We start from the raw sequence: 26,188 nt of genomic DNA on the forward strand, positions 1-26,188 counted from the left end.
GATCAAATACCTTATCCGGCGTGATGTATATTTCGGAACGGAGCAACAAAAGTCCGCTTCTCCAGAGAAGTGCGCGCATATTCAGGTGTCGACACTATATTTATCAGCAGAACGGCGGCGGCTCGGGCTTCGCGCGACTTTTATTATTCGAAGCTCTCTTTATGCGTACGATTCGAAATGAAAAACGAAACAGGAAAGTCCCATGCGAGAACGGTATTTGATGTGTGCGGGCTTCTATTGAGACGTACGTCGTAAATTACGTTCGTATTGTTAAAGCCCGGTTCTTGGTATGTCACTCAATGAAAACAGTGGAGTAAAAGTTGTAGTTATTCTATTGAATCAGTTTATTAAATGTGTAGTGGGTACATAAGTATAATAACTGTATTTATGACCTGTTTACAAAATGATTAGGTTAGACATAATTTGTTCTAAAAATTATGTGGTAGCACTTTAGTGTAGTTAACTTTACCTTTACAAATCGTTTTACAACTCACATAGTTTTCTGAAAATAAAAATAATAACGTTAAAAAGGATTGAAAAAATTCCTATGTGAACCAAGAAGTTGAAGTGAATAAAAGTAGAGTATTTGTAACCGGGACAGTTAAATATTAGTGTGCGAGCGACCAATTTATCGGTCGATCGTTATAGAGGCAAAAAGGGTCTCGTTATACAAAACGAAGGTGGCGAACCGAGGTGTCCGTAGGCCGAACGAAGAAACGGCGCGGACCCGCGACTTTGCGAACAGAAAATATACGCCTAATTAATAATTCAGTTATCGAAGATAAAATTATGGCGGCCATATCTCAGCCGTCCCGCCGTCTTAAATTAAACCCCTTCTGCCAGCGCTCTCATTTACCTTTTCGTTCCTTGTCTCGCATGTACTACGGCTTCCAGTGCTTGGAATATGTAAATACCGGCTCGTATATATGCCCAGTAAATGCCCCCATAGGTCATTAATTTAAGGGCCGCGGCGGTCTGTGCAACGGAATGTGTAACGTTCGGTGTAGATATTAATGCCGAGAAGTTTTTACAAGTCCTACTTGCCTTACGATTGTTTATATTCCTCCTCCTTTTTCTTTTACTTTTCCTCCACCTCCTCGGCCTCTTCGTCCTTTAACTACGTACGTTTATGTAAATTATACTACACGAAAACAACGTAGGCGTAGACTGTCACACTCGTTTGGGGGCGATTGTAATTGCAAATTTGCGAGAAAAAAGAATTTATTTTTTTTACACTTCTTCCGCCCGATGGAAGGTGGCATATATTAATAGTTAATGAAACGATAAATAAAAGGCACTCTTTTAAATAATAGATGAGGCGATGACATAAAGAGTTTACTTAGAAAAAAAACGTCATCTTTCTCGTTGTGGTCAATTGGCTTTCGCATGCCAAAGTGGGTCCGGCTCATTTTTCCCGAACGGGAAATCCAAGAAGACATTAGAATTGAATAGGCGAGTCTGTCGCATTTCAAAGCCGGGCTCATTGAACGCCCGTCAGAAAGCCGCTTGGCGGTATATCATATTCCGGTAGGCAGTAAAACAGAAAACGGCCGGTTTCTTAAATTTATCGAACCAGGAAGCGTTGCAAAACCGCAGAGTTGACGCGGACGAATGCAGATATGACGTTTATAAAACCAGAAGAAAGGCGGAGAACTATTTTCTATTTTATACGAACTAAAAAATATATTAAATTGAACATGCATAAATGATTTTTTTTTTATTTACGTATTTAATAGATTGAATATTGTTTTGATAACATAATGTCTGCTAGAATTCGTTACTTGTTATAAACATTAAACCTTATAACAAAATTTCTTCTGAGTATTATGTTAGTTACGAGAGCCTGATAACTGCTCCCGCTCTTCTTCGAAATCTTTCTTGATATTTCTCACTACTATTTTCACAACATTCTCTCTGACATCTCTCAACGTCGGTTTTTGTCATCTTCGACATCATTTTTGACATCCTAGATATTTCTCAACATCTTCTATGGCCTTCTATTGTCTCCTGGTGTTGTTCCATATCATCACCAACCTAAATGCTGAATCTAGTCTCTGACATTTCCCAACATCAGGTTTTTCTTAGCATCGTTACCTTTTCACTCAACTTCTCGGTCCTTCGGAATTGCTGTTAATATTTTTTAACATTGACTCCAAGTGATTTCGAATCCTTCCAAGTTCCTAGTCATCTTTAACATCGTCTCTGACATCTCCTAACATCGTTCATTCTCTTTCTCAACATAGTCACTGATAACTTTTAACATAGTTCATGGTACATTTTAACATTATTCCCGGTCTCCCTTCAAATTGTTATTAATTTTTCTCAGCATCGTCTTTGACCTCCCACATCATTGTCTCAATTGTTTTCGATATGATGCTTAGCTTTTTCAAATCCTCTTTGAAATTATTTTTTAATTATTTATTTTACTATCAAGTCCGTGATATACCTCGACATAGTTCCTCGTTTTCTACAAAAATTATTTTTCTAAACATCTTCTTTGACTCCCCTTAACATTGATTCGGAGTTATTTCGATATCGTTTCTGATATTCCTAGATATTATCTCATATATTTTCCTGGTTTCCTATCTTTAAATCAGAGCAAACAAACAAAATTAAAAATTCCAAATACATTAAACATTTATATTTTTAGTTTCTGTAGTTTTTTCCAACAGATTATTAACACGTTGACTATAAAGCCCTTTTTCTTAATTGATTTCTTTGCACATGTACTGTTTATGTATTTTTGCTTTTCTAATTAAAGTTTATCATCATAAAAATTGCGTCATCATACTAAATAATGATAGTTGAGTGTGTCACCTGATCCACTACTTGAGATACTGTGTATAATGTTTAATGACTTCCAAACAGGAATGAGACGTTTATGTCAAACTACAAAACGATGTCCAAAGATACTAGAAACTGAAAAGGGAAAGGAAAGCGTAAGGCCAGAATTGTACAAATCATACAATGTATTTAGATGACATACAGATCATATAGATCTATGGATTCAGTACAAAACTGTGATACACAATCAGTTGGATATATTTAACAAACTATCTATGAGACAGTCAATAGTACACCAAACTGACAGAAACGTTTTCTGCTTAGAAACGACCTAAGCCAGGTTACGCTGTCACGCTTAAGTCCTATGTATAGCAAAAAAGATTTATAATAGATCATGACCAACCATCTAGAAAGTTTTACTAATGTCAAAAAGTATAATAACGGCCAGTTTCGATCATCCGTCAACACTCCACACGTTATCTATGACCCTAAAGCAGTAATAGACTGTGCTGTGATATTTACGGTACTACGAGCTGCTCGAGAATGACGACCTTAAACTCAGGAAAGTACTGACAAAATTGTGATAGGTTAAAAATCGTTGGAATAATTTGAGGAGATTCTGATGGAGAATATGTCACCTTATGGACGAATGTTGAATACCTTTAGTGAAGATTTGAAGATGTAACACATATCGACAACATCCATCATCGGAAAATGCTGTATAATTTCTAATCCATCGGCTCTAGTACATTGTAGCACAAAAATGCCTTCGTAGTTACCTAACCATCATGTAGGAAAAGTGAAATTGTGAATCAAAATGTTGTATAAATGTTGTATTGGATTAATTGTAGGTATAGTAGCAAAAGTGACTCAAGAGAACCCATAAATTGTTGAGAATCCATGACTTAGGAGTTGAAGCTCATATAAGCTGATTATAACCTGATATTAAAAGGCTATTCATAACATTTTCTGTAACAGTACATGTATCGCACCTTAGCGACACCGCAACAAAGCGATAGGGCTTAAGTTACATGGGCCAACATGTAAGAATTGGTACTCGGCATTGCGCCGTTCAGGACACAAGAAAGTGTTTATCTTTACATATTTTAAAGACGTAATTTATATTATAAAATGAACACTTGTAGTTGTGCAATACCCTTTATATTTAATATTTATTTCTGTCTATATCTATATTGTAGCTTTTATATTGCTTATAGCAGTGAGCGATGCAAATATAGGTTGAGTGGTGTTGAAGTAACTTAAAATCAAAGAAATTGACAGCTAGGCTAAAACTTCACGTATATAGTACAAGTATAATTTAATGCACCCAAAGTTTGATGAATTAGTTTCCATAATTTGTTCAAACAAGCCTAAAGAGTCATTCAAGAGGATTACCAGGAAATTATTATTGTCAGAAAATATTAGCAGAAAAGCTTTAGCTAACACAGTTGTTTCTATACAAATTTTGATGTATTTGTACGTTTTGATTAGAAGTTTTGTAAACGACTAATCTTGCTTTTGTTCCTCTTGTTTCTGTTAGTTTTGTTTATCCCGATGATCTCCTTACTTTTTGTTTGTTATTAATGTAACCTGTTTTCCTCCTCTTCCACTATATTTTATTACAATTCATTAATCAATGCCTCTTCTTTGTTTTCTCGGACTCAATTTTCAATTATGTGGGCGAAGACGTTGACCTGTTACATTTCCTCACGAGTGATTCTAAATATTTTCTCTTATTAATCCGCAAAACTTCAATGTATACTTTGATAACTTTGTAGTCACGTTTGAATTGAACATTTTTTATATAATTCTGATTAAGTGAGATGAGACTTAACTTTCTCTCCATAAGCTGTATTATTGTTTCTGAACAATCGGTAGATGATGAATATTCGAAACAAAGCTGTTAAAAATATCTGCTTTATATTAATGAAGTTTTCAGTTTGTTTATGGAGAAACAAATTTGCAAAAACTTGTAAAAAGCTCCGATTTATTGTAAACTATAACACTCTTATATTTGAACTTTTATTTCTATTGTGCTCGTAGATTCAATTATTAAATCAATTCCTTTCTCATACTCTTTTCAGGCATTTCCTTTCTTTTTTAACTTGAAAAATTAAATTTTTTTTTGTAATTATGCATAATAAGCGAAAATAATTGCTAATTTAATTTGATAATAAAATCATTTCTTGATTTTTGTAATTAAGCTACATATGATTAAAGACTACATGATAATTATTAATTTGTTATAAAAATTACATAACTTTTAATAAGATATCGTTAAATCTACTAATTAACTTAATAAAATAACAATTTATTAACGAATATCAACGTAAATATTAATTATTCTGTACAAGATAGGTATGATGACTTGATGTACATTCTTGATATGTTACTCTTGTTATGTATTCCGTAAAGACTATTGCCGTATGCTTACCGTACGTTACCTGTAAGTGCGCGTTGTTGGTAAGCGAGTAGCCGACGGCGATCCTGTCATGTAAATTCCACGTCAGCCCGTCCGGTAGTTGTAATTTTATTACAATAATAAAAGCTTTCGTCGAGCGGCACATAAAACGCGCCTGAAATTACAAAGTGTCCGTGTTCGGTTGTATCGTTTTCAAGTTGTATGCGTTGAACTTTCTCTCGGGATCCAATCATTTAAATATAAAAAAAATGTATGGTTGGAAATGTAAAAAAAAAATATTTAGAATAAAAAAATTTTAAGAAGCTTCCCCGGGTCATGAGGGAAGTGTTACCGTATTTCCATATAGATAATTTGAGAACAATAACCGGCACGATGTAATGACGAGTTCGACCGCAGCTACTGGCCCGGGGCGATGGACTGCAGGTGATTTCAAATTTGAAAGTCGGCCGCAGTGGAGTGTAAAATTACGCGGCCGGACGATGCTAAGGTGAGGTAATTACTATCGAAAGTAAGGAAGGTGTACGTGATTCTACTTAGATGATACTATTTGATTATAGGATTTTTTTTTGTCTGACAAAATCTCAATTGAGACAGAAATAGCTTTATTTTTCAGGATTCAAGAGCTTTCTTAGTTATTACGTTTCATTTCTTTTTATGATTTCTTGCAATTTGGTTTGGTGTTTTTTCTTTTATTTTTTTTTGTCTTGAGGCTATTGGCACTGCCCTTCGTATTGTCTTGCTACGATCTCGGGTGTCCTTTAGTATTTTTTAGGGGATGTGTGGGAGAAATACCTCAGCCAGGGCCGGTCGCCGGGGACGGACAACCCGTTGACGGCATAACTTACGCATTGACGGAGCTATAAATTCGCCGCCGTGCGAGAGGCAGAAAGAGAAGTTAGAGTGAAAGAGAAAGAACGGGGACAAACGGAGCTCTTCTCGTCCCTCTTTCTTCGGCCGTTCGGTCGCGTTCCTTTCCGAAAATGAGCCGCACGTTGTTAAGTAGACAGCGGACACCCAGAAAAACAAACCGGCGCGGTGCGGCGGTCCGCTTCTCCGGCAAAACGACCAGCAGAAGGACGAAGGAACAGGTACAGACGGAATGCGGCCTTCTTTCTCTGCTTCAACAGCCGCCGCCACCGCTCGCCGATCTTCTCAGTTCTCTTTTCCGTTCTTCGTAGGGACACTCTCCAATCGATAAAGGTGTGGTTATATTGAGTACAGACACCTCAATATCAATATCTTTAATTTTGATTAATCATAAAAGAAAGATTAAGATACCACTTTTATTTTCAACCTTAAAACCTAATTCATTTCAAAATTACCATATTGATTTTAAATAACAATGAAATTTAATCTCTAAAACTTTCATTATTTATTCCACATGAATTAACTCTTAATTTTTGTGAATAGATTATGTGATATTCTGTATTACTTTAGTATTAAGGTAGAGTTGGGTGACACGAAATCGGCTCATGAAGAGATCTACGAACTGTGGCTGTCTCTTCGGAGTTATGACGCGCTATTAGTCCGTTAGGTCCGCGTGTCTTTTTTCTTTTCGTGTGTTCCGTTCCGTAACTTATAAAAAGAAGCCGACCGGAGAAGAGTGGCTCCTCTTCTTCTTCATCGGTCGCGTTCGTCTTTTACCTTTCTTCGCCTGTTGCCGTTCGACCGCAAAACCGGAGGTAATGTTTGATAATTTTCTGTTAGGCAATCGAATAAATTTAAGCGACCGCACCGCGACATCCCGATATGGTAGGAAGCAGGGACGCGGCCCAGTTTTACAATCGAGGTAAATAAAAGAGAAATTTTCGAACAAACACATCAAAAACTTTACCTCCGTCTATTTTTGTACAATTTTAGTTATCGGCGAATCGGGTTGACTAATGACCGAGATGTCCCGCTCTAATTTTTCTCGCCGCACAGTTGACGGCTTATAAAATTAGCGTTCTGTGCCAGCTCGGGTTCTATTCCACCGTGTAACACTTGCTTTGCTGTCTGTTCCAGTAGCTAGAACTCTTCGTAGGCTCACGTATAAATAGCGCAACGCGGGGCGTCGCAAACCGCGTAAGCGGTCACTTCTTGTCGCCGCTAATGACTAGATTTCCAGCCGATAGCGCGGCGGCTTGTATTTGGGACAGAGGCTTGTACAACCAGTAATGCAACCGGCTGTCTGCCATTGCCGTATCACGTGCCATCTACTCGAAAGAACGATTCTGTGACTCGTGCCAAGTTATGTTTTAGATCTTAGACAGTTTACATAAAACATCAAATTCTCAAACTTTAACACAAAGTTTCATATGGTGAAACATTCATAATAAATTTCGATTGACAAGTATATGTTTAATATTAATAATTCCATTTTTGAATATTCTAATTATGCTAATCCAATTTATACGATAAGGATAAGTGTAGCTTATTTTTTCTTTCAAGATGGAAGTTAGATAGAAGTTGGGTTAAACTACCTGAAATGTGTTATCCTTCAAAATTCAAATAAAATGTGTATGACATTTTTCTGCTTCTCATCATATCGCTTATTAAATGATTTTTTTTATTAACTGAGTTTTATTTCTAGCAAAAAGCCGGAGCAATTAGCGGTTATTACACCCGTTATTGTAATAAGTTTGGATCTACTAAGATAGATATGCTTTCGCAGAGATGTCTTTAACTGATTTAGATATGGAACTTGCTCTGTCTTAGCATTTGTTGGGTCACCTACCGTTAAGAGTAGTTTTTATCATTTCATATACAAATCTGTTCCAATGTAAGGTGGCCCTAAACGCTGTTCCGGTCAATTTTACAAATATGTCATTACCTTTGTCACTGCGACTAGGTTTTAGTCTTAAACTATCTTTTAGATAGCCAGTTTTACGGGGTGTAATGGTATTCCCGACTTACTATGAAAATTTTCTTATAAACAAAATTAATTATCTATATTATCGACTGACAGGATGGTTGGGCTCCCAAGGTATCACGTAAGTTCTCGTTTTAATATCAATCAATTAAAGACCTCAATTAGGAAACTACTTTTCATTGAGTAATTCTGCATTGAAATATCACAAAACTAAATTAAAGTTTCTGGTTTAATATTTAATTATAAACATTGCAGATAAATCGACTTTTTATAAAATGTTGATGAATCTCAATTGACACTTTGGCTGCTAAACGGATGAACACAGGTTTCTATTTGTTAGCTCTATCAACCTATACAAATAAGCCCTATAAAATTCTTAAATATGGTAATGTAGTGATATCTGTAAAGTTGATTTTGAAGTTTGTAGTCTTAAGCATAACTCAAAGATTTGGTCAATAGTTGGATCAAATGATAGTTGGGCAATAAAACATCTTTCTATTCACCACCAATTAGGGCAGATATTAATTTCTTCAAAACGAGAACCGTCAAACGAGAATGGAGTGCATTCATGAAACAATGATGAACTGAAGACTATTGGAAAGGGTAAAGAAGAACTGTCCAAGATAGTGGTGGTGAATAGGAACTTAGCAAGAATAGCAACGTGAAGAAGAAAGAGAATAAGAAGATAATGGTATTTATAACATTAATAATGTATTGCATGCTGATCAAGACAATAGGAAGAATACACCTATGGAATAAAGAATTTTATATTCACCCAATTGATTATGATAATCTCGTTATATCATGGATCTAAACAAAGTAGTTGAATGAAAGATTAGTAAGACGTTACACTTAAAGTAAACTTTCTTAAGAATACCCTTGTGGATGAGATTAGTACAATCACTCACTATGTTTCTGTTACAAAAGCCATTTTCAATTTTTATATTTTTGACATTTCAGTAACGATGTAGAAAGAGACACGTTAACTAAAGAACGACTTCTAAAAGACTTATATGTTGCTGTAGTATACATCAGTCTGATACATCACGTGATAGATCTGACGAAATTCTAACGGATAGAAATTAATGCTTTAGAAACCTGTTAAGGGGCGGTAGCTATGAAATTGAAGGATAAAAGCGATAATTACGGAGGAATTCAAATAAATAAAGCCGGAAATGAGTGCAATTCGGCAGTTTTGAATGCATAACTAGTTTATAATTAGCCTAAAATAAGATTAAATTAATTTAGAAGATTTATTCGTTGATAAATATTTCTGTGCGGAAGAAAAGAGTTCGTACTCCATGTGAGGCGAAATCAACGATCAAAAAAAATTATGGTGTTACAAGGTGGCACAAAAGTTGTTAGTTGATGTTCTTTGGCTGGAATTGTTTTTATGAATGAAAAGCTTTCGTTCTGCATTTGGATTATGTTTATTTGATGTCTTAAATTTTTTTTCATTAGATTCTGAAATTTATATACAATATTAAACCGCCGCCCGAATTTATGCTGATAAGGGCCCGATTTATGGCATTTTCCATCACTCTTGACAGAATATCCAGCGATAGGTTCTCGCATTCTTGACGAATATTCTCTTTAAAGGCTTCAAGAGTCTGAGGTTTGATAACATAGACTCGTGACTTAAAAAAAAAACACGAAAAGAAGATTGGAACGGTTAAATCGGGTGATCTTGTTGGCGAGTGCAAATCGCCAAAACGAGACATAAGGCGACTCGTAAATGCAGCCTCCAGAATTTCGGTTGTGGCACGTGCAGTACCAAACAGTGTAGTATAGTAATCAAACTAACTTCAATAACAATTTTTTGTAATCTATAACAACGAGACCTAATTGAAGCCGCAACTTCTGATTGACGAGAAGCAAAAACTAAAGTTACGAAGGTCTAAATTTATTTTAAATTTTTTCCTGACAAACCGTTTCAGCGTCTACAATACGTCAACATCGTTTATTCTTACACCGAGCAATTGTTGTCAACCCAATTATTTCAACCTATACCGTATGCTGTCTATTCATATCAGACTTGCTTTATTAATTCCATTACACATTAAATTCAATACATTTAGAAACGAAGATATTATTTGGAAACTTTTGGCAAAATCAAATTGTCATCACATGCTAATAAGATGACCATTTTATTTTTGATTTTGATTTATTTTTGAAGCATTTACTTTTCAATGTAGTTAATTTGGAATACTCTAAAGATTCTGATGAAACCCTGACGCTTGAAATCCTTAAGCCTAAAAGTAAAATATTGATGTTTCATTCATGACGTTCTACAAGGAGATGTTAAAGTGTGCTAAGTATTTTTTGGTGGAGCTACTGTAAATATTGTAACACATAAGCTAAGATCCACAACTACCTAAAATCTCAAATCTAAAGTTGCTAGGTAACTAAGGTCTTAATGATTTATACCTTACTCAACTTTCATTCTTGTTTTCTTCAACTTGATTAGTGACAATCCAAATTTGAGTGATATAGAAAGCATGTAGATATTATTAGGTTAAGCCAATAAATTACTTATTAGGTTGACATTTTCAAAAATTTTAAATATGTTACTTAGATAGAAATGTTCTGAAAATGGAAGGTATTCAAGTCCTACATTTCGTAAATCGAGACAAAAACCTACTGAATGATTTATCAGTCGGTACAGACATTGTCGTTATCGGACAGATCGTGACAAGTGGACGCGGCATTCCGTTACATTTGTTAGAATGCGGCAGCAGGACTCCTCTCATGACAAGTGCAGACAAACAGTAAGCTGCGGATACCCGGCCACACCCCGATTCATGTTTCAATATAGAAAACGCGGCCTTATCTGCCATTATTTACTACGGCGGCCCGTGTATACGTACGTTCTCGATCAAGAGATCTATAGATATATTTATATTCGCGCAAGTTGAAGTATATGCACAGATAACGACGCGTTTTCCGGTATCTATATGCGATGAAATATGCACGTCTGGTGCATTCTTTACCCTGTTGTCTACAGGTGTTTCGAGAACAAAGACTACATTACAAAATGTGTTTGTCTCGAAAGACCTTCGAACATAAATTTAATACAAATTACTCTTGAAAATACAATTTCAATAAGAATGCAATACCCTTATTTCTTGATAGATGGCGCCTATTGCGTTAACCTTTATTCGTTTGCCGCCTACTACTATAATAAGATCGTTTTCAATCGAAACGTTACTTTAAACGGTAACGTCCTTAAGGAAAGCGCTTATATATGCCCCATTTCTACGGCTGTAAAAGGAAACGGCCTTTTAGCACGCACACGGTTCATATTTCCTTTTCCGCAGCCGAACAACCTATAGACTGTACGGAGCGCTATCTAGTATCGCGACCCATAAATTCATAGCGTACCGTCGTGTCTAATTACCTGTTAATGGATCCCGATAAATTACGTTTGGGTGCGGAATTATAAACCCATCTCCCATAAAACCGAACGATCTTCGATATACGACAACAGCTACACTTATTTATTGCGATTCGTCTAAAAAAAGTTAAATTTCCACATGTTTTATAAGAGTATTGATAGATGGTGTAATTTTTGACAAGTTAATTTTTATGTAGTCGATTTGGCAACGTCACTCGCTTTACACATCTCTGGATTGGCCATCGCTATGCTTTTATACACGTTTGTTTGCCTCAGACATATACAGTAAACCCCGACCCCCTCCGTCCTGAATCATCCAATGTTTGTAAACTCTGGCGGGTTTATGTTTTTGTGCGTGAAGTAACCATAATGCAAAATAATAACTTTATATTCAGTAAATTATTTATCAATTAGTTTTAGTCCAATTTAATCCTTTCTAATCCATTTTTAATTAACAATATTATAAACAAAAGTAAATCAAAATGCCGAAACTGTTACAAACATTCACTTGTTTATTAACTTCATTTATTACTCAAAATTGGTTTTTAAACGAATTAGAAAACTGCTTATTTGATACAGTTTATCCAACACTTAGTTATTTGATACATAGTGGGCCTAAGTAAGAGGTGTAATGACGTCATGACATTTGTTGCTATGTGTACGAAGTAATATCATACAGCCTAATCTTTAGAGTGATCTAATAACAATTAAAAAACATTGGTCGTCGAACAACCGTTGAACACCGAGAACTGGTTTTAAAACATTTCAAAAATGGGCAATCTATTAGAAAAATTGCCAAAATGGTATTAAGTGCATCCACAGTACAGCACATTATAGAAAGATTTGTGCACGAGATATAGTAAATAAAAAGGGAATTGCGCCAAATAAGTTTTTCAACGCAACTGATGAGCGAAAATCAAGGCTAATCCAAAGTTATCCGCTCCAAAATTGGCTGTCGAGATCCAAGAAGAGTTAGGAAAATCCTGCAGTGCTGAAACTTTTGGGCGAGTACTTCTCCAACATAACTTCCATGGGCGAGTAGCACGTAAGAAGCCCTTTATAAATAAAACAAATCAGGTAAGACGGCTTAACTTTGTAAAGGAACATATTTCGAAGAGCTTAGAGTTTTGGAATGAGGTAATTTTGGCCGACGAGTCAAAGTTTAACATTATTGGCTCGGATGGTTTGTCCTATGTATGGTGCAAACCAAATTCGGAACTAGAAAAGGAGAATTTGAAAGCTACAGTTAATGGTATCACGCCCGATTCTTTAAAAGTAAAAGTATTAGAGAATTACAGTAATACCCTCTACCGAAAGACGAGCACGAAACAAAGCGATTTGTTGCTTTTGCATATTATTATATAAAATGTATACCAAATTTTGCGAGAATTGCATCACCATTAAATAATCTCCCTAGGAAAAATACCAAGTTTATCTGGACAAAGGAATGTCAACATTCTTTCGAATCTCTTAAGAAATCTACAGAATCCACTAGTACTTCCATTTCCAAGTTTTAGCCCAGACAACCCGTTTATTCTTAAAATAGATGCGTCAGGTTACGCATTAGGAGCAGTACTTTCCAATGATAATAACCGACCTGTTGCTTATGCTAGTCGATGAAGTTGAATAAGGCAGAAAGAAACTATTGCACGATAGAGAAAGAACTTCTAGGTATTGTTTGGGCTGTTAAACACTTTCGACCGTACCTATATGGACGAAAATTTACTATTTTTGCTAATTAAAGGCCATTGATTTATTTGTTTGGTATAACAAACCCTAGTAGCAGATTAACCAAATTTCGATTGTCTTCGGAAGAATTTCTTTTCTTCGATTTCGTAGTCGAATACATAAAATATAAAAATAACGTAACTGCAGATGCCCTGTCACGTATAGAGATGTGCTCCAGTGAATTACAGAAAATTAGTCAAAAAGATCACGAAAGAATTTGTGCAATAACAAGAGCACAAGCAAAATAGCACAACGGAATTTGATCCAATACTCCACGATAGGCTTGATCACTCTGGTGTGGTGGAATTGATTAAAAACCCGAAACATGCCGTTGAACTATCTTTAATAAAAATAATAATAATAATATTTATTAATGAAAATATGCTATTAAGCATTATCACAATCATTTTGTACAGTAGTACAAAATACAAAATGCTGTGTAGTAATACATATATCTAGTCATAAATAACCTACTTATATAGATATAATATACAGACTTACATAACACGAGACCACTAGAACGCGAAAAGAAAAGCAACAACACAAGATCAATATACATATAGAGACCTGAAGAGTACAGGCAACGGCTGACAAAAGCAACAAAATTATACAAGATCCCTAAAATCATTATTTATGTATTCATCAATGTGATAAAATATTGTATTACTAAAAACTTGTATTGTAAAACTATTTATTAAATAGTTTAATCTTCATTTTGAATGTGTTTGCACCCAAGCTTTTGACGTGATCGGGTAATAAGTTATAAAAATGTATGCCGTTATAGTGGATTCCATCTCTCACCTTCTCCGTCATGGCATAATCAATCATCAATTGATTCGCTCTGCGAGTGTTATAAACATGGTAGTTGCCATTAGTTTTGTAATTATTAACATCGTTTTTGACATACATCAAACATGTCAAAATATAAAGACAAGGAAATGTCAATATTTTGAAATTCAGAAACTCATTTCTGCAGCATTGTCTGTACCCTGTACCACTCATCACTCTGAGGCACCTCCTTTGAATTTTAAATAATAAGATGGTAAGAGTCGAATGACCCCAACATAACATAGCATATGATACATGACAGTGGAAGTGGCCATAATATGCATTTAAAATAGTACTTGCGGAGAAACAATTCCTACTAAATTACGCAACAAAAATATACTGCGATTTAAAGTCTTGTTAAGACTAATTATATGGTCCTTCCACGTCAAGCCCGGATCAAGAATAATGCCAAGATATTTAATAGAAGTCGTTTTAGCTGACAAATTTCTCATGGTGAAGTTTACCATTTGAGTTTTTGTTTCATTTATACTTAAACGATTATGGTAAAACCATGTCAAGACATTATGGGTAGACTCATCAACTTTTTGCTTCAAATCAGCTTCTAATGTCGAACTACTAAGTACACGTATCATCAGCAAATAAAATAAGTTTACTACTATTAGGTACAAAAAATGGCAAGTCGTTTATAAAAATGAGAAAAAGTATGGGACCCAATACTGAACCTTGAGGAACACCATACTTTATTGGTAGTTTAGCAGACGTTAGATTCTTATAATTTACACTTTCCTTGCCGAAGTTAAGATTATGCAACTTTCGCAGTAGCAAGCTATGTGATACACAGTCAAATGACTTGGTTAAGTCATAGAACTGCGCTAGGCGTAGGAAATTTAGTCTTTATTGACGGATTTATGCATAACAACATGTACCTTCAAATTCTACAGCGAAATTTACAGTCGTGACTTATTTGAAATTGCTCTCAATTAATGGCACCACCAGCACAGTCGATATATATGAGCCCCATTGAAAATGTATGGGCAATGTTGGGTCAGAATATACAAAAGTGTAAAATATCCAATAAAGAAGACTTGAAAAAAGCGCTACTTGAAGAATGGCAGAATATTACGCCACAAGTAACCAAAAAACTGCCAAATCGACTAAAGGCGATGATAAATGCCAAAGGCAATCACACCAAATATTAAGTTAACCAAAAAATCAATAGCAGTGTATAAGTTGGATATCTAAATTCAACTGTATCAAATAAGTTGTATATTGTTAAAAACCAATTTGTTTAATAAATGAAGTTTTTTACTTAATTTACTAGTATTAGTTCAAATTTTATCTAAAAATCCACTGTTTTAAATTCACTTCTCTGTAGATTTTGAAAAGTGATCTGTATCAAATAATCTGTAAGTATCAATATCAATCACCAGTGTCACTGTATATTAATAGGACAGTTTTAACGTGTTATGGCTTATCCAGAGAGAAGCGAGGCGAACGACGTTGCCAGATCGTTGGGTCTAACCCAATTTTGTATTCGGCAATAATTAGAAAGGAAAAGACAATAAGTCACGTACAATGAAATTGATTGACGTGTAATAATCCACCCATTAATTACACAATTAACACCATTTAATTCAAGTATAAACATTTTCGACGTTGTAAAAAAGGTGCTTTTGGCCCCACCCTTTTGACAGTTTTATTGTTGCCGCTCAAAAGCGACACAGACGATGATTCCGAGCTGCCGAAAATATGCGTTGTAATCGTTCGCGAGTATTATTTCCCTTGTCAATCATCGTTGTAATTTTAGAACGTCTTTATTAGCCACCTTTGTATCGACGGAATTGTACGGAGAAAGTCGAATTACGTTCGTTGCGTAAGATTCTTTTTAAATCGACCCCTTTTCCCGCCCAAGTCGGTTTGTTACCATGGCAACCATCTCTTTATACTTTAGTATCTGTCACATAACCTCACTTTTAATCACATCAAAGAAGGTTTTAACGTAGTTTTTTTTAAGGATTACTATCAATTGTAAGTATAGGAAGTTGTTAGTGTCGGTTTTAATTTCTTAATTACTCGTTCAGAAAATGCAGAAACTCTTAATGGATGCTAATTAAAACGCTATTTCGGTAGTTTCATTGTCATTTATAACACTCAAGTCCCGGGCGTTTGTTGGCATACGCCCCTGTGGTGGGATTCTTAAGTCCGGCTTAATTAACTGTTACAATTCGAAACCTTGGTTTTATTTTATTATTTTCTCCGAGAGGCGTTACGATTATATTTTTAAATGCAACGGTTGTCATGGAAATGCAATACAATTTTAGAAACTCCGTCGCTAATGCCATGGAACCATTTTGTTTTTCTACTTCTTTAAAAATGTCAGTTGTCAAAAAACTCTACAAAACAACGAAATCAAGTGTCAATCAGTTTTAAGAAATCATTAGTTTTTTCCTAATTGGAAAAGAATTTTGGTGAAAAGAGGTAATATTTATTTCAATTTTTATCTTTTTATACTTTAAAGTTGTAGTATTGGTGGATATAAAATAGGTTAGATAAAATTTAGGTTAGATATTTATAAATAATATAGTGGTAATTAATTATTTTATTGAACTAAATTAAGTTGATCAAATTATAACGGTAAAATGGATAATTCCATGTCGTTGATGAGTGTTTTATGACAATATAAGCCTATAATTATCGAAAATTAGCGACGGGATTGTTTATCATGGCCAACTCGTGTTCACCGCGAAATAAATCCGCTTAATCTGCCATAAAAATGCCTGCTCAATCATCAATGTTCACTCTTGCTTCACCCGAGGCCAGCGCAAAACAAGAATTATAAGCAATTAAAAGACAAACGGCCGGGCGTAATTATCGGGGAATGATAACAATTCCTCGCTTCGAAAGCCTTCTAAGAAAGGCACCTCGTATATGGATTCTAGTTCTTAAACGGTTCAAGTCGACCAACCAATTGCATCCGCGCAGATTGTTAGAAAATTTACGGGGAAATGCTCATTTTTAAGGATCTTTTAAACTTTTCTTGAAACTTGTTTTAAAGTGTCACGTTTTTTTTTGTATTCCGTCAACAACTTTCTCTTGTGAAACGATTTTACCTCAACTCTTTTAAATGTCTTTAGATCTTGTAATTGTTTGAATTTCTAATTTATTTAATTTTAAGATATAACGATAAAAATAATTATACAATAAAAATTTTCCCTTTTCATTCTATCGATCACCAAAATTGGTTTCTAGCTGAGTTGTTACAATTTTGGAATACTGTGCAAAAGCCTCGTCGTGTTCTAAAGAAAGATCTTTAAGTATATAATCCAATTTATTCGTCAAAAAAATGGAAAAAGGTGGCAGAAAACAACAAAAAGTTCGAAGAAAATCATCCTTGAAATCTGGATCTTCTGGTTAAATAAGGATCTCCGATACCTAATAATGATTATTAGGTTGTTTTTATTTTGCAACCTCCGTTAGGAATTCATGTCTTGCAAATCATGAATTGGTCTGGATGATTTGGACAAAATACTTTACAGTTTGTAAATTACAATGAAGCACAAATGCAATGACAAAATGGCCGTTATTACTTGGATACCCATATTTTGTTGATAATTACTTGTTCGAGTTAATAGATGCTAACACAATGGAAAAATGAAGAATAGAATTAGAGGCACTACTGAGTGCATCTTGATACAATTCATGTTAGAGGTGATAAAAAGTTTCTTGTGTACGAGTTCTGAGGTAGAACATTGTAAAAGTTGATCCAATTAAAAAAATCCTTTTAGTCAATTCAAGAGAATTGCTGCCATTAAGTTTCGAAACGAAGAATCAATTGTGCGATATCCAAGAGATGATACAGAACCAAATGTTTCAAAATAAAAAAATAAAAATCTTTGGAATTTGATTATACATATATAAAAATCATTATCATTTTCACTCCATTGATTGTTTTCATCATATCATTAAGATTATTAATGGAAAGCAAGATGTTATTGTGCAATTTATTTATTACCTTTATTTGTTAGGAAACAAAATAACATAATCTTGTAAAGTTGAAAGTTGTTGGAAGGCTAAGATTGTTAAATTGCGGAAGACTTTAAGGCTGTCAAATATCAATTATATTAACAAGCTTGAAAGAAATTTAATGCCAAGTCCGTTTGAATCTCTGGTCGTAAAGTTTTTGCGCCAGTAAATGATAAAATAATGAATATATAAACTGGGTAACGAATTGGATAATGTTGCTTGATTAATCAAAAGCATTAGAATCGAAGCCTTTTCGTGTCTATTAGATAATTTTCTGCTTGCTGTTGTATGTAATGGATATAACTAAAATTTTGAAATGATTTCTTGGGATACTTTATAAATTTCTGTGACCTAAGTATTCTTTTTTGGTAATTGTTGTTGTTTTTGGACAGTATTTCTGTCTTGTCTAAATATATTTTGTTATGGCGTTCCATATGATAACGTTCGACAACCTCTGATTCCTCGATTGCTCTCAATTTGATGTTTCTTTCACTTTTCAACATTTAAAATTGCATACGATTTGGCCTTTATAACATTTACACGACAGCTTAGACTCCAATTCTTTTCAACAGGGGAAGTTTGGCTTTTGTTGTCAGAAATGCTGACATCTTCTGTTGTGGGTCGTATGCGTTTTATTCTTGCATATTCCATGCTTGAGCTGTTCAAATATCGGTGACGAATATCGAGATCATTTTCCTCCTCCATGCGAAATGTTATCATTTAGTGCTAGCTGTTTAAGTAATTTAAGAAATGTACTAGCCATTGTATGTAGTGTTGTGCCAGAAAACAGAAATATATATTCTACGTATCGCAACAATAACATTGTTGAAATTGAGAGCAACCTTATACATTTGATGAAAGCGACAGGGATAGCATCTTGTCATACTAAATGATTTTTCCGTCTAGCACTGCATCGCAAATATTTTGGCAGAGAATACCTTAAGGCATTTTGATAGAGACCAAAGTCAAAAAACTTTCGTTATGATTTAAAATAAGTTTTCCTATTTTTTTTTTATATATAATAATTTTTTTTGTAAATTTTAATTATCTAATAAGTTCTTTTATTTTACTTTAGGTCCTGTAAATATGAATAAACTCAACCCAACCCCCCAACCATTTACGGAATCAAAACCATATCAAAAAAATCATAAAATCCTGGTTTTACCTTCTGTCCATGCTTCTCCTGCTGTTCCTTTAATAGTCGACGATGAGAGATCGCAAAAAGGTCATTTTGGATGGACTCATTTAGGAAAAGAAAATATTCCTTATATTTATAGAGGAAACGATACTTATGTTAGCGTAAGAATGATTGATATAACGGTGATATCGAAATATATCAACACCTTACATAAAGATATCTTCGAGAAATGCTTGGATATAAAGAGTTATTACATTACTTTTAACGAATGTAGATTATTAAGTGAAATTAATTATTTTCATTGTGATGGTTTGTTTGGAATGAATCCTTTCGACGGCCATGATTTGATTATTTTGTTGGCTGATGCTGAAAAATTAAATGAATTTCTACAAGTTTGTTCGAATAAACTTAAACAAGTGTCAAAGTCGATTACATTAGATGAAAATGTTAATAAATGTGGGTTTATTAAGATTACCCAATCGTTTGTACCGTACGTTTTATCAAACGGTACTAAATTTGTGCCAATGTTTTACTTTGAAGGCGAATTAACGAAATTTAAAACAAAAACGATTAAATTATCCGGATGGGATTTGTGTTATTTGAAGTTTTTGTATCGAATTCAAAATCTCGAGTTTAGCTTTTTTACTTATGATTCTTGCTCGGTGATTGATTTGAAAGAAATCATAGCGTATTTTCCTCCAAAAACAACGTTTGTTGAGAGTTGCCCGGAAACTGCTAAACAGTTATTATTAAATCAAAGTAATTCTCCGAATAATAAACTAAAAGAACCATGGGTTAAACGACCAACAACTCCGCCGTACTTTAATAAATTCATTCAAACACCAAAAGCTATTGCAGTTCACAACAACGTGTTAAATGGGGCAAACAATGCAATTACAAACGTTTTACCGAGTGAACCAGTTCGATTTTTAATTCCAATTCCAGAACCACATCAAAGAAATGCTTATAACGCCTATAAACTTCAAAAAGTAGTCATCGATGATCGGACAATTCCTTGTATTAACATGAAACCATTTTCGTATCAAGAAATTCTTTTGATATGCATAATTGATTTTAACGAGCACTTATTCAAGAACGTCCCATTTCATATTTGCAGTTCGGTCATTCAAGCACTAAAAATACCGTTATACCAAGCGAACTCCTGTCAGGTGAACATTTTTATCAGCAACAATCGATACAGATACTGCAATAGCATTCTACCTTTGATACGAGTTATCGACGTTATGCAATATTTACCACAAATGAAATACATGTTGGCTTCGAATGGCGATCAAAAATTGCAACAAGTTATTAGCGTTAATAATCAAACAGTTTTTAAAAATTAATTTTTTGAATTATTTATTGTATTTGAAAATGTATTTATGTTAATTAAAATAAGAAAAAAATATTTTTAACTATATAATAGAGTTAAAAAAAATATATATTATTATATATACAGCGTTTGATTAAAACTATAAAATTTTGGATGTAATATTGAAGTAGAGTGAAGAATATTTAAATGTTGATTTCTTTGTATATTGATTACTTAATTGTAATCAGTGGTTGTAACGTCTACTTTCTCTTTGTTCGTGTGCTATACATAGTCGCCATGGAAATCTGTCGAATCTATTAGTAATACTTTTACAAACTAACAAATTTAATGTTATGAATTGCGTCAGTAAACATCTACATATCTTTATTTATACTTGATCTCATAAAATATGATCTTATGGTTACTCGGTAGATGGAGAAGACCTGGATTCACTAAAAAGCTTTATAAGTACCAATAGTTAGTCACTGAAAATTAGCACTTGTGCGTTAGGACACGCACATATGTAAGGTGGATTTTCCAATCTCAACGCCATCAATAGATTACCTAGGAAATAACAGTTAATTTCTTCCAGAGAGAGTTTTTGTTTGTATTTGGTAGCATAACCGAAAGTGAAATATGCTCTTCGTGAACTCTCATTGATTTTAATACTACAACCTTGTATCAAGATAACGTGTCAAAAGTCTGTCCAACATCTGTCCACCCAATATTAAAGAAATTGCCAAAGTGACAAGTATCACAACCAATCAGACAGCAACCCTACCAAAAAGTTCAGAGTATATTTATATTCCTTACGTGTCGTATTACTTTAGTTACAAGGGATAGTTTCAGGGTGCACTGGTTTGGTCGGTAGGAGGTCTTACATCCCACCAAACCTGTGTATGTATTTAATAAAGCAGTAATTTGGCACTCTCAAAGTATGTAAAGACGTTATACGACGTTCTGCATAGCTCTTGTTTTGTAGTAAAGGTTCTTGGTGATAAGTTTGGAGAACACTGTTTAGATGGTTAGATAGAAAAGCTGCTTTAAAAAAATGTGTAACTTTACTGCTCTAGTGTACATATTGATATTCGCCTGTTGGTTGATTATCTAGGATTATTTGAACGAAATCAAACATCACTAGGAGAGTACTGTTATATGTCATTGAACAAAGATTGATGCATAAATTGCAACATATTATTTGAATTATATTTTTTAATATTTCTCAAAGATTGCCTATATTGTTCTGTAAACAATGCATGGATTATAAAAGGATCATTGAATCATTTTGTGATCGGTATTTTTACCAGATATATTTGATGTATTTAAAAACTCCGTGATGTAAAGATAGAAATATCAACATTATCTGAAATTGATGAATCTCTTTGAAATAATAGGTCGACGAGACTTTGTACTACTACTTCTGAACAATTCTTTGCTCCGACAATGAGCAGGTCGAACATCCGTTGGAAAATTATATCTCCATAGGGGTTCTAAGCAAAAAGTTTCCCATACATTTTTTTTAAATTGGATTAAATTGCAATTATATCTGACACTAGTTTGCGCAGGTTGTTAGTGTTAATGAGATAAGTTACTCCCGTAGCAAACAAATTGTTGTGAGGTGATTAATTATTTATATGAAATATTTGTAACTTTTGTTGGCAAGTTTCTGCCACCAAGATTATCATGGAGATCATAACCAGAATTTGTTGATTCGTTAGTTATCAGAACAACAGATTAACTCTTCGTTTTGAATTGGTACCTTAAGTCTGTGTATTCAGGTCATTTCATCAATAATATCCCACTTCTTTAAAATTCTTTTCCAGGGTTAACTAATATCATCATCATGGTTTTTGTTTTAAACATTAATGTTCTGAAATGTGAGTGTTTCAGCAGTCTAATCTAGCTTATGTATTATCACACTTATCACTGCCAGTATTTTAAATCCGAGGTTGATCAATATCAAACACGTTTCTTGAGCAATATCACGTCTTCAGGGGATATAAATTTGACTTTAATAACAGCAAAGTTACATAAATGTTAGAATGATTTGGGTTAGGTTAATTATTTATGTCATTTATAAGTTAATTAATTTACATTACAAATTAAAAAATTTAATTTTCATCTTCTCATCATCAACAAACACTTACTATAATCCATAAACCTTTTGAAGTCGTGGTTAATATAAATAATAATCGGTGATCTTCTTCAATGTAGTTTTTTTCCATTAGTTGTAGTGTTCATTGTCCGACGATGAGAGACCGAATGAGTAATTAGGCTTAATCAGAGTGACGTACGTGAATCTTGAGCCGGGAGTTCACACGGTAGCGGCCCGCAAGGTCTTAATTACATATATTTCGCTGGACAGCCGAGACACGTTGATTAAGACCGATAATTATTCCCCGTTGAGATGGTAGAGGGCCGCCGCGAAGAAGTCGGTCCTTCACTTCACTCGAAGGGGGCATGGCGAAAGTAATGCGCAACCAGTACTTATACTACTTCTTTTTTTAACTTTTTTTTATTCGCTTCGTTTATTTACACCGAGAAATCTCTTTACGAAGATATCGAAATGAAGAATCCTTTCACCGTATTTTTATGAATTAAAAATGAAATATAGCTGTAAAAATAAGTTATGTGGTCTATTATATCATAATCCTGGTTTATTGTATTGTTTAGAAGCTTTAATGTGGCATTTTATGGCCATATCCTTAGTTATAATGTCATAAGTTATTTCACTCAAATCTCATCCACTCAATAGTGGTATAAATAAATGAGTTTTTATTTTGGATTTGTTTGAAATAATCTATTACAATTTAGATTGATAATTTTTTTGTTGTAAACTTTCTGAGCATTGTCAACAAAAGAAAATAAAGTATGACATTTTATAGTAATAATGAAATCTTTGAGATATTGTTGATTTATCATGAAATTCATATTAAGGTCAATATTCGATTTCGTTTTGTAAATCAATTCAGTTGCTACCTGATCAAAGTACGATTAAAAGATTCCGAATCGACGTCGCCACACTAATAAAATCAATTAGTCACCACTCCGGTTTTAATTGTCCAGTGTTTTCTCCGTGTAAGGTTTGCGATCGGATTTTGTATTTGTCTCAACAACTCGGACCAAGTAAAGCAAAAAAAAACTTCATCTCGCAACTAATTAAATCGGTGACCTTCCATCAACGCAGCGCGGGGCTCTATTAATAAACTATTAAATAAATACAATAGATTCGGTTCTCTCTCCCACGTATTACCTACAACGGCTTAATTGAATGCGTCAAAATATGGCTTGCGTTCGCCATTAATAGAGGGAGATTTATTACATCTTGATAATGGCGTGCTCGCAGTCCCGACATTATCGGGAACCCTTTGTGTGTGCGCGTCCCGTGTTGCGACGACGACGACGACGACGACCCTTGAGAGAAGAAGTCAAGAAGACGTTAAGAAAGACGAAGAACGAGAAGTTCACTTCATTTGCCCCGGAGTAGGCGTTTTAATAAAATTGAACTCGAACACGAACGCGGGCGCACTGTGGTCTTTGTTGCAGGTGCTTCTGTTTCCAATAGCGATGTTAACTATAATTACCATTTATTAAGAGGCGGACTGCGCGTTCAGGACTAACAACAAATAAACAAGAACCCTTCCACCTCTTGTTGTATTTCTCCTTGTACTTTGTGTACATCTCCTTATTTATTTTTTATTTCTTTCTTTCAAACATCTTTGTCTTTCTTGCAATGAATAATTTTATTTAATTATACAAGGTGTTATTTTAGTTAGTAGGCAAACTTCAAGCTCATCTTATTTCATAATTAGTTACAAAACAAAAAGAAGTTATAAAACAAGTCTTGTCTACATGAATTAATTTATTTAATTAAAACTTTCAACTGAATCTAACAGGAGTTATTTTTGATTTAGTTCCCATAAGTAAAATAACTCGGGTTATTTTCCAAGTAACTAATATTCCATGTTCTTCGTCAAAGTTTCGGGTTTAGCCGTACGTCTTCAGACGAACTGCCGATGTTTCTAATTCTAGGTGTAGTGTTAGTTCTAGATTTACACTAACACTGTCACTAGAACTAACACTATACCTAGAATTAGAATCATTCGGGTTTAGCCGTCTTGAGATACGTGCGGTTAAATCTGAATGTTTCCAGTTCTAGGTCAAGCGTTAGTTCTACTTTTATTTATGTAAAAATAGACAACAATTTAGCGCTTAATAACAATTAAAACAAGAACTAACACTAGACCTATAATATTTTGTAGTTCTAGGTATAGTGTTAGTTCTAGTTTTGCACGAGCACTATCGATTAACATAAGACCTAGAACTAGAATCATTCGGGTTTAGCCGTCTTGTGAGACGTGCGGCTAAATCCGAATGTTTCTAGATCTATGTCTTGTGTTGGTTCTAGTATTGCACTAGCACTATCAGTAGAACTAACACATGACCTAGAACTAGAATCATTCGGGTTTAGCCGTCTTGAGAGACGTGCTGCTAAATCCGAATGTTTCCAGTTCTAGGTCAAGTGTTAGTTCTACTTTTATTTAAGTAAAAATAGACAACAATTTAGCGCTTAATAACAATTAAAACTAGAACTAACACTAGACCTATAATATTTTCTTGTTCTAGGTCTAGTGTTAGTGCTAGTTTTGCACTAGCACTATCACTAGAACTAACACAAGACCTAGAACTAGAATCATTCGGGTTTAGCCGTCTTGAGAGACGTGCGGCTAAATCCGAATGTTTCTAGATCCAGTGTTAATTCCAGTTTTAATTTTTATTCAGCGTTAGATTGTTGTATATTTTTCATTGAACTAAAACTAGAACTAGCACTAGACCTACAACTAGAAAGTTTCGGGTTTATATCGAGGTTCTACTGTACTTACATAACACCCCATATCAGTTTTCAATTTACATGAAATATATAATTAAAATTTTTTTCTTATCGTTAATTTAGTAATTAATAATCAAATTAGATTTATTAAAAGCACTATATGTGTGGTATGCGTGTTGAGCATAGTTTATTTTTATAAATATGCAGCCTACGGCTTTGTATATTAACATAAACGTTCTTAAATGAATGGGACGAAGATAGTCCGTTCTTCGAACTTGTACGTTAATTAACAAAACGAAATTTAACGAATTGTAGGTGTGGAGTTATCGACTATTTGGAATTTTAAATCGATCCTGATGGATTCGATTTATCCAACCAAAACAACACCTTCGGGAATGAATGTTAAACGTGCCACTTTCTATTTGCATGTTTTTGCAGGCGAACACAATGCATTAAATAAAAAAATCTCCTGCTGCGAGAGAGTTTAGTGACGGCAGTCTATCTATTATCACCGTACGAAAGGAAAAAGTTGTAATTTAATACCTATTAAGGTCTTTTATCGCGATGAGCAGCAGTTCTATTTGTCGCTTTGGGCTAACGTTCTCCTAATTCCCTACTAATTCTCTTCTAAAGGTAACAATTCACCAAGTGTATTGCCCCCAAAACATATTGAAACGTAGATATAATTATCTACGTAGTAGATTCACGTGGTAACTTTTTTTTTCTTTATTCGAATCTTAATTATCTTCCGCGGGCATAATGGCGCATGTCTGGCAATCGGAAAAGAAACTGCTGGGTCTAATCTATACGAAATTACACGTTACAATTCAATCGGGCCATCTGGTGGCATAACGCTACCGTAGCAGCGGGTGAAACGGGGCGAGGCAGAAAGGTCTTACTTTCATTCTTTGGATGA

General features: G+C 34.2%; 2 protein-coding genes across 2 annotated transcripts in view; both read left to right on the forward strand.

The window, feature by feature from the left end:
- LOC111427201 (zinc finger protein klumpfuss) overlaps positions 1-26,188 on the forward strand; it is a 47,109-nt gene that overhangs the window by 16,922 nt on the left and 3,999 nt on the right. The window lies entirely within an intron of this gene.
- On the forward strand, positions 15,692-20,506 carry LOC139432187 (uncharacterized). Its single transcript, XM_071200594.1, has 2 exons — positions 15,692-16,446; positions 19,067-20,506. The coding sequence occupies exon 2, from the start codon at positions 19,078-19,080 to the stop codon at positions 20,473-20,475; it is 1,398 nt and encodes a 465-aa protein (XP_071056695.1). The 5' UTR covers positions 15,692-16,446; positions 19,067-19,077; the 3' UTR covers positions 20,476-20,506.

Source organism: Onthophagus taurus, chromosome 1 (assembly GCF_036711975.1).
Source record: "Onthophagus taurus isolate NC chromosome 1, IU_Otau_3.0, whole genome shotgun sequence".
NCBI lineage: Eukaryota > Metazoa > Arthropoda > Insecta > Coleoptera > Scarabaeidae > Onthophagus > Onthophagus taurus.